Below are 10,092 nucleotides of genomic sequence, written 5' to 3' on the forward strand. Positions count from 1 at the left end.
TATTTTAGATAGATTTCCCATTAACTGTTTGTGACTTCACTTTTGTGTAAATTATATTTGATGTCAACATTTCAGGTTCTTACACAGATCTCAATTTAGGAGTAAGGCCCCCTAAATATTGCTGTACAAATGGTAACTGGAGAAATGTAATCGAACAAGACAATCACCTGACCTCTTTCAGTCCAGTCCAGCCTTCCATAAATCTTCTCATCTTTCTTCTCACCAGGGTCAGAGGAGTCGCCCGAGCCCCTTCCCATCCCTACCCTGTTGTTGGGCTACTACGATAACTATGACCGTAACTTCCTGGCCCTGTCGCCCCTGGCGCTGCCCTTCTGGGAGAAGCTGCTGTTGGAACCATATGGGGGACAGAGGGACGTGGCCTTCCTGGTGCTCTGCCCCAACTCTGAAACCCTGCTGGCCGGGGCACATGCCTTCTTCCGGGAGCTCAGCGCTGTCTACGAGGTAAGTCCTCTTATACTACTGTATCCCAAACCTCTCCTCTAGCAATTCCTTAGTTGTTGTTTCCTTCAGAATATACAATTACCAATTAGACGCCTCCACCTCCTGTGAATGTTTGAAGACACTGGGTGGGATACTGTGTATGTGCTCTATACCCCTTGACCCCTACTTTTTGTCATTTTCAGACGTGTCGGTTGGGGAAACACAGACCCCTAGCAAAGGTCTCCAGAGATGGGTTGGTGCGTGTGGGGGCAGAGACAGAAACTGAGACCGATAAGGAGAAAGAGAAGGAGAGGCATGAGGAGGAGCAGGTAGACCAGTGGTTCACAGGGCCCTGGGCTGGACAGCAACACAGCGACAACCTCAGAAAACTCAAACTCTATGCGCGCACCTGCAGGAAGCAGCTAGGTGAAACACTGAACTTTATGATTGCAATTGTCTGAAGTGATGAAGGGACATTGTACCAGTTGGGACATATGAGTACTCTTGGCATTCTCTCAACCAGCTTCATCTGGAATGCTTTTCCAACAGTCTTGAAGGAGTTCCCACATATGCTGATCACTTGTTGGCTGCTTTTCCTTCACTCTGCGGTCCAACTCATCCCAAACCATCTCAATTGGGGTGAGGTCGGGTGATTGTGGAGGCCAGGTCATCTAATGCAGCACTCCATATCTCTCCTTCTTGGTCAAATAGCCCTTACACAGCCTGGAGGTGTGTTGGGTCATTGTCCTGTTGAAAAATAAATGATAGTCTCAGTAAGCGCAAACCAGATGGGATGGCGTATCCCTGCAGAATGCTGTGGTAGCCATGCTGGTTAAGTGTGCCTTGAATTCTAAATAAATCACTGACAGTGTCACCCGCAAAGCACCATCACACCTCCTCCTCCATGCTTCACGGTGGGAACCACACATGCAGAGATCATCCGTTCACCTACTATGCGTCTCACAAAGACACGGCGGTTAGAACCAAAAATCTCACATTTGGACTCATCAGACCAAAGGACAGATTTCCACCAGTCTAATGTCCATTGCTTGTGTTTCTTGGCCCAAGCAAGTCTCTTCTTATTATTGGTGTCCTTTAGTAGTGGTTTCTTTGCAAAAATTTGACTATGAAGGCCTGATTCTTGCAGTCTCCTCTGAACAGTTGATTTTGAGATGTGTCTGTTACTTGAACTCTGTGAAGCATTTATTTGGGCTGCAATTTCTGAGGCTGGGAACTCTAATGAACTCATCCTCTACAGCAGAGGTAACTCTGGGTCTTCCTTTCCTGTGGCGGTCCTCATGAGAGCCAGTTTCATCATAGCGCTTGATGGTTTTTGCGACTGCACTTGAAGAAACTTTGAAAGTTCTTGACATTTTCCGGTATTGACTGGCCTTCATGTCTTATTAATGATGGACTGTCTTTTCTCTTTGCTTATTTGAGCTGTTCTTGCCATAATATGGACTTGGTCTTCTGTGTATATGGCTATCTTCTGTATTCCAGCCCTACCATGTCACAACACAACTGATTGGCTCAAACGCAAAGAAATTCCACAATTAACTTTTAACAAGGCACACCAGTTAATTGAAATGCATTCCGGGTGACTACCTCATGAAGCTGGTTGAGAGAATTCCAAGAGTGTGCAAAGTTGTCATCAAGGCAAAGGGTGGCTACTTTGAAGAATCTTTGTTTAACACTTTTTGGTTACTACAGGATTCCATATGTGTTATTTCATAGATTTGATGTCTTCACTATTCTTCTACAATGTAGAAAATAGTTCAAATAAAGAAAAAACCTTGAATGAGTAGGTGTGTCCAAACTTTTGACTGGTACTGTATGTATATACACTAACCATTGCCGCAGGAAGTAGGGGTGCTGAGAGTGCTGCAGCACCCTCACCCCTAAACACTAACTACTTCATGCATTTCAACTCTAAATCCTCCCCTATGTTTTCCATCATCCAGGTCCACAGTTGTCTGTCCTGTCTTTGGACAGCAGTCTGCTGTTACCCCCCAAGTCTCAGCCAACTCCAGCCCCCACGCCCTCCTCAGCCCAGCCTGCCCCCTCCTCCAGCCAGCCCCCCTATGGTCCTGGGGCCCCTGCTGATGGAGAGGCAACAGCCCCCACCGTGGCCCACAGCTCAGAAAGCACCCCAACCCCCACAGCAGCAGCAGCCTCGGGCCAGCCAGGTCCAGCAGAGAGCACCCAAGGAGGGTCCACTGAGGTCAAGAATAGCCCCAATGCCCCACCACCACCACCTAGCCAGCCAGAGACCCCTGAGAGGTGAGGACCCAGGGCATCTATGCTTCTATATTACTATTGTATTACTATGTTATCATGATATATGTCTCCGCCCCCTGTCCCAGTGTGGCGGAGCGGGAGCGAATCGGCATCCCCACGCTGGCGGACTCGGCCGATAGCCATGCCCACCCCCCGGCCATCGTGATCTACGTGGTGGACCCCTTCCTGTGCTCGGGCCGAGCGAGGGATGGAGGAGGAGGAGGAGGAGGAGAGGAGGAAGAGGGTGAGGAGGTGGAGGCAGGCAGTGTGTGGTTACTAGGGCTTCTGCGTTGCTACACAGAGATGCTACAGACATTGCCGGAGAGCATGAGACCAGCACTGGTGTTACAGGTAAGATCATATACTGTACTGTACTCCCTCCTACACCACCTATAGCTTTGCTTCTGTATGGTTCAATGTGAATGGCTGTACGGATGAGTGACTGAGACTGTGGGGGAACACCCTAATCCCTACATTGTACACTACTTTTGACCAGAGCCCTGTAGTCAAAAGGAGTGCGCTATATATGGAATAGAGTGCCAGAAGACACTGTCTGGTTGTCCTACTACGGCTAACAGCAGTGAATAGTTCCCGAGGTCAATCTGCTCATACCAGAGTGCTCATTCATTCTCTATGGGTTGTCCAGGTGGTGCCATGTCAGTACCTGCTCCAGCCAGCCAGTGGTGAGAGCCCTCTGTACCTGCAGCATCTGCGCTCCCTGGCCTTCTCAGCCTACTCCCAGTGCAGACGCCTCCTACCCACACAGACACACATCAAGTCTCTGACCGGCTTTGGCCCCGCCTCCACCCTAGAATCTGTGCTCAAGAGTCCAGAGGTAAGGCTTGGACAAACACACAACTAAAGACATGTACACCCATTCAAAGTCACACACAGGCTTCAAACAGACACGTAGGGGCCTACCCTACCTACACATCTCATCTGGTTAGTAAATGCTCCAAATGTCTGACAATCCCACTCTCTCCCACTCCCTCCTCACTCCCCATCCCGCTCTCTCCCCCTGTCCCCTCCCCAGCACCCCAGCCCTCTACAGGGCTACTCTCCCCCGTACATTCTGGGTCCTACCCGTGCCAAGCAACCAGAGCCAGGGGAGGTGTGGGCAGAGATCCCTCCCAGGTACAACGTGCTGTTTGTGGGCTACTGCCTGTCCCACGACCAACGCTGGATCCTGGTGTCCTGCACCGATCAACAGGGAGAGCTACTGGAGACCTGCATCATCAACATCGATGTGCCCAACAGGTAGTCAGTCAGTTACTCAATCACTCAGGGCCTGGGTGTGGGATATCTATGAGGTGTTGATGATGCTGTGCTAATGTTAGATAATGTCAAATCCTTTCATCCTGTTGTTCATTAAATTACATCATATAAAATCTATTATACATAGTAGGCTAGGCTATATTATATTGAGTAAAGTAATACACTTTAATGTAGCATTTCAGAACCTTTATATTTATACAGTTCATGATGCTATATAGACATTACCAAATGTTCTTCTTGTCACTCCCTGCTCCTCCTCAGAGCGCGGTGGCCCAAGGTCTCAGCCAGGAAGATGGGACTGCAAAAGTTATGGGACTGGTGTGTCGGCGTCATCCAGATGACCTCACTGCCATGGAGGATTGTGATTGGTCGGCTGGGCAGACTAGGACATGGTGAACTGAAAGGTGAGTTCAGCGTAGTGCAGCTAACTCTGTTTCAATATCCCTGGTGTTTGGTGGAAGGTGAGATCTGCTGGAACTATTGTTTCGATATTTTCTGCCCCAGTATTTCAGTTGATCCAGAGGGGATGACAGGAGACTGTAGAATAATTCACTGTATTGACCTGAGTCTCCCTCCCTCCCTCCAGACTGGAGCGTTCTCCTAGGGGAGCACTCTCTCCACTCCATCAGTCGCCAGCTGAAGGAGGCATGTCATATGTGTGGCATCTCCTCCGCCGACTCCCCCTCCATCCTCAGCGCCTGCCTGGTTGCCATGGAACCCCAGGGCTCCATCGTGGTGATGCCAGGTTAGCAGCAGCACTGCTGGGCCCATGGATGATGTGTTTAGTTAACCTTCCAGATATAATAGACATATTTAATAGATGTTATAGGAGCTCACTCTGTAAGCCCTGGAGTTGCAGATACAACATGATGTTATGAGCCACGGGTGAACAGTGTAATAGTGTGTTTAACCCCAATGCTGCCACACACTCAGGGAGCACTGCGAGCTGCCACACTCACTTCACAGCACACAGTAATGCAGACATAATGGCGATTGCAGCATTTTGAGGTAAGGTTAGGCCAAGTGGATTTTACAGTATAGACTGCACTGTAGCACATTGTGCACAGCAATACAAACTTTAACACACTCAAAGGATTTCATTGCCAAACACACAGCAAGCTCTATTGAGGTGAATCTTACATTACATACTATTTATAATAAGTTGGTCTGAATTGGTCTGAAGCGGGCTGTTGGAAATGTGCAGTGTTCAGTCCCCATCAGCTTCCCTGGCAACGGAGCGCCGGAGCATTTCCATCGTCATGGAGGCCAAGTTCATGGGATTTGTTGCATGACAGGGCCCATAGCTTTACTATCATACACATGGCACTTTTGTTTATGTGTGTGTGTGTGTGTGTGTGTGTGTGTGTGTGTGTGTGTGTGTCTGTCTGTCTGTCTGTCTGTCTGTCTGTCTGTCTGTCTGTCTGTCTGTCTGTCTGTCTGTCTGTCTGTCTGTCTGTCTGTCTGTCTGTCTGTCTGTCTGTCTGTCTGTCTGTCTGTCTGTCTGTCTGTCTGTCTGTCTGTCTGTCTGTCTGTCTGTCTGTCTGTGTGTGTGTGCAGACGCAGTGACGATGGGCTCGGTGTTTGGTCGCAGCACAGCCCTCAACCTGCAGACGTCCCAGCTGAACACCCCTCAAGACGCTTCCTGTACCCACATCCTGGTTTTCCCCACCTCCGCCACCACACAGCTGGCTGCCAGCTCCTACCCCACAGAGGATAACGCCGGTAAGGGCTCCACATTAGACCTCCATGTGGAATGCAGTGTACAAGTTTATTCAGTACAACCAATATGTTAGCGGCAATAACATTATATCTAAAAATCTATACTTGAGCTGGAAGGCTTAATATCGTTAATTAGGTATTTTATACTCAGCATCTTACAGTAACTGTTGCTGGATTTAAGTTATGTGAAGTTCACAAATATCCCCACCAGAGGGTGCAATTCTCTCAGGATTGTTTGGAATGGGATCAGAGGAAGATACAGTGGACTACACCTCTTGTGTATGAGATGTGTGTATGTAACTGACTAGATAGATAACTCTCTACTGTGTTTCTGTCTCCAGACGACATGTTCGACCTGCCTTTCCCTGACGAGCTGGAGAATGACATAGGACATGACATTCTCAACCTGCACCCCTCCCCCAACACTTCCCCCGTTCCCTCCCCTGGCTCCCCCTCTGGCATGGGGGGAAGCTCACACTTCCAGCATAACAGGGTGAGTTCAGGAACCAGGCTAAGTGTCTAAATTCATATGAACATATATCCTTAATATTCCCTCTGTCCTCCAGAGTCAGGGAGAGAGGTTTCTGTCCAGGGAGAACCCTCCGGAGGAGCTGAAGCAGCAGCCTCTAGCCCTGGGATACTATGTCTCCACTGCCCAGGCCGACAGCCTGCCTCACTGGTTCTGGGCCTCCTGCCCTCAGGCTCAGAACCAGTGTCCCCTCTTTCTCAAGGTAAGGGATCCACGTACTTGTTGATTTTGTGTGAGGGTGGGGATGCATGCGTGTGTGTGTGTGTGTGTGGGGGGGGGGGGGGGGGGGGGGGGGGTGTGGGTGAATACTTTTGTGTATGTATGTGTAACTGTGTGTTCAGACACTTACCCCTGTTTCCCCCTACAGGCATCTTTACACCACCACATCGCCATTGCCACAGCCCAATCAGATGAGCCCAATCAGACAAGCTCAGACAAGACGACCAAGAGGATACCTCACCCTCTGGACTCCAAGACCACCTCTGACGTGCTCAGGTTAGTAGGTTTTGCTATATGCCCAGTACCTATGGTTACAAAACTCCACTAACTTTCCCAAAATTAAAACAGGATTTCTGGAAAACCAGAGAATTCTGAAACCCTCCCAGTATCCACTACCCATCCCATCCTACCTTCTACTGTATAACACTCTATCGTCTCCTCTTCTTACTCTGTCATATTGGTTGTTATTGTCACTAACTTGCCCTCTGTGATGAAGTAGTAGCATTTGTGTAGGGATCATTTGAAGGCTATAAAGGTCAACACTTCATTTAGTATGATGTATGTTCATGTATGTGTTTTCTAACCCCAAACCCTGGTGCTCATGTCTTGCGTCCTGCTGTAGGTTTGTGTTGGAGCAGTACAACGCCCTCTCGTGGCTGACGTGTAACCCTGCCACCCAGGACCGCCGCTCCTGCCTGCCCGTCCACCTGGCTGTGCTCACACAGATGTACAATGCCGTCCTCAACATGCTCTAGCGATGGGACTTACTAATGGACAGCTGAGGAAACTGAGTACTGTACTATCCATGGCCTCTGAGGTCATGTGTGCCTGCCTGTCTGCCTGCAATGTCTCTGCCGGAACACCAGGGAGAGCCAGAGGTCTGTTTAAAAAAATCAGGACGGACAGATAGGGTGAGACTTATGGACCCCTTTTACACCTAGTATTACCATGTGATCTGTGATCAAATCATGGCTTTAATTCAGTGGATTCAGTGGCCAAAATGGTGGCAGTAGGACAACAGATTGTGCTGGTCCTTGGTTGGGAAAACAAGCAAACGCCTATGTACAGTACAGAGAGACCTTTGAACATGAACAGTATGGTCAGCCATGAGACCAGTCCAGTGCAATTCTTACCTTTAAAAAACGGTTATTGTAAGATGCGGTGATGTGCCAACAACCATCTGAAAAGGCACGTACCGTCTGAGAGAGAAGATGGAGATATCCAGCTATGCCCTTTTTATTGACATAATAGGACATTTCAGTGTTACACTTGTCATTATCAGATCAGCATTGTTGTACAGGAGGACTTTTCACCCTGTTCCTGTGAGACTGAAGATGTTTTGATGCCATGGAGGAAACATGTTAAAGGGTGCACTATGTGACCTATAGTGTGGTCCTGCATGAAGACTTGGACCATCCCACTTACCAGCCATAACATAATACCCTGGGAGGTACAGACATCCTCATGTTGGATGGAAGCCTGGGAGCCACCTGCATAGGTGTCCTGTATCTGCCCCACACTGCACAACCAGGGAACCAACTGACCATAGCAACACAGCAGCTTCCTACCTTCAATAACACTTTTACACGTTTGTAAGGAACTGTGGTTGTGAGTTCATTGGCTCGCGGTTTAGTAATGAAATTCATACCAACAACCATAAAAGGGCGTAGAACACAACAATTTCCTGTGAGGTCAAAGCATTTGATAATGGCACTTTTTCCTTACTTTTGGAAGTGACAATTTTATTGCTGTACATATGAACACACTGAATACTATTTGTCAAATAATGTTTATAGAGTTAAACTGACATTTGTGAAGAATTTAGAATTATTTTTTATATTTAAAATTACATTTTGAAGACAAAAAATTATCAAGGTCTTTTCCAAATTTAATATCAATCACCTTGGGGTCGGAAATGGAAATTGACGTTTTGAAGCAAATTGTAAAAAAAAAAAAAAAAAAAAAAAAAAGATAAAATGTCATATTTATATATAGTATATCATGCATATAAATTCATATATATATAAATATGTACACATGTGTATATATATATGTATATATATATGTGTGTGTATATAAATATATTACTTCTCTAAAACAGCCACATGATGGTGATAGTGGTTTATACATAACTTTCTCTTTGAAGAGGCAAATACAGTATAAATCTTTTATCAAAGAAAATGTATTTTAGTTCTATACTTTTATATTTTTTTCAATTATTGAAATGTCAACTTTTTGCCATTTTATTTAATGAGTCTAAGTTAAGGAGCTTAATACTGTAGGACAGATATATTTATAAAGTGTCTCTCTTCTCCTGCTAAATAAACTTGAAATAGGCAATAGATTTTAATGGTATGTATTTGAGCATTACATGGATGTTGTATATTTAACTAATATGCTTTATTTCAGTGGTGGTCCTAAATGATGTCAAGCAAACCATCAGAAAAGCCTATTTCTTGAGCTCCACTCAAACAGCCCTGCTATTTGTACAATTCCTAGCATGTTTGTATATACACTTTTCACCTGTGTTTTTTCGAATTTCTCAAAGCTGTACATTTCATGCTGGTTTAATTGACTGTATTTTAAGTAATTCCTATAAAGTATTTTTTGCTGTGGGCTTTTTTAAATATAAATATATACATATGAAGTCTCATTCAAAATACAGCCACGGGTGTATTGCCAAGAAATGTACATTAAAGTACAAAAGAGGACAAGTTTGCAAATTTGTTACATCTGCCATCATTTTGAATATGAGACAGATCTATCTTGGAGAAGAGATCTGTGACTTTTACACTCTTTTTTTTAGTAAATTATTAAAACTCCTGAAAAAAACTCCCGTTGAGTGTGTGTTCTCTATGCTGTCTTATTCGACACTGGAGTCTTTAATCTTTTGATATCTTTATATGATTATGGACAGTGCCATTCAGATCACTCATTGAATTTGAGACAAGCTGCATGATTAGTCCCAGACATTGATTCCATTGCCATGTTGTGAAAGGAACTACATGTGATGTGGTTGGAATGGTCTGGCGCGTCAATGCTCTGCTATCTGCATTTGTGTAGAAGAGAGGAGAGGGGAGGAGAGGGCCTGTTAGCATGTTTCAATGCTTTCCCCTTGTCCTGTCAACACAGAGACCTGTGAATTGGATCAACACCTCGGACGCCCAATCACATCTGCCCTGCATATTGGAGACTATGTGGGAGACATGCTGAGAGCTGCTCTCTCATGGTACTGTAGAAGTCCAAACACGACTTGTTCGCTCACTAACACTGTCACAATCTTGACAACGTTGTTGTAGCATACGTCAGCTTCTAACGTATTGAAACAAAACAGAAACATGAATGATAGTGTTTCCTTGCACCATGCTGGTTTCATTCATATATCTGTATTGTAGTGGGGTAATATTTGATTCATAAGTATATTATATACAGTACCAGTCTGTATATATATATATATATATATATATATATATATATATATATATATATATATATATAGTGTATATATATATAGAGTGTATATATATGAGCTGAAATAAAATATTGCACAAAAAGCTTATTTCTTTCAAATTGTGTGCACATATTTGTTTACATCCATGTTAGTGAGAATTTTTCCTTTGTCAAGGTAATCC

The 10,092-nt window shown here is 45.4% G+C and overlaps 1 protein-coding gene across 3 annotated transcripts in view; it reads left to right on the forward strand.

Annotated features, from left to right (window-relative positions):
* Positions 1-9,890, forward strand: part of LOC129818437 (mediator of RNA polymerase II transcription subunit 13-like) — a 119,756-nt gene extending 109,866 nt beyond the window's left edge. For all 3 annotated transcript variants that reach the window (XM_055874297.1, XM_055874299.1, XM_055874298.1), the window contains exons 19-31: positions 227-462; positions 645-867; positions 2,403-2,721; positions 2,805-3,069; positions 3,365-3,553; positions 3,752-3,975; positions 4,255-4,397; positions 4,580-4,738; positions 5,551-5,715; positions 6,054-6,205; positions 6,279-6,443; positions 6,609-6,736; positions 7,083-9,890. In XM_055874297.1, coding sequence (XP_055730272.1) covers positions 227-462; positions 645-867; positions 2,403-2,721; positions 2,805-3,069; positions 3,365-3,553; positions 3,752-3,975; positions 4,255-4,397; positions 4,580-4,738; positions 5,551-5,715; positions 6,054-6,205; positions 6,279-6,443; positions 6,609-6,736; positions 7,083-7,215 — 2,501 coding nt within the window. In that variant the 3' untranslated portion in view covers positions 7,216-9,890. The remainder of the gene's footprint in view (positions 1-226; positions 463-644; positions 868-2,402; positions 2,722-2,804; positions 3,070-3,364; positions 3,554-3,751; positions 3,976-4,254; positions 4,398-4,579; positions 4,739-5,550; positions 5,716-6,053; positions 6,206-6,278; positions 6,444-6,608; positions 6,737-7,082) is intronic.
* Positions 9,891-10,092: the final 202 nt, after the last annotated feature.

The sequence above is a fragment of the Salvelinus fontinalis genome, chromosome 21 (genome assembly GCF_029448725.1).
Source record: "Salvelinus fontinalis isolate EN_2023a chromosome 21, ASM2944872v1, whole genome shotgun sequence".
In the NCBI taxonomy this organism is placed as follows: domain Eukaryota; kingdom Metazoa; phylum Chordata; class Actinopteri; order Salmoniformes; family Salmonidae; genus Salvelinus; species Salvelinus fontinalis.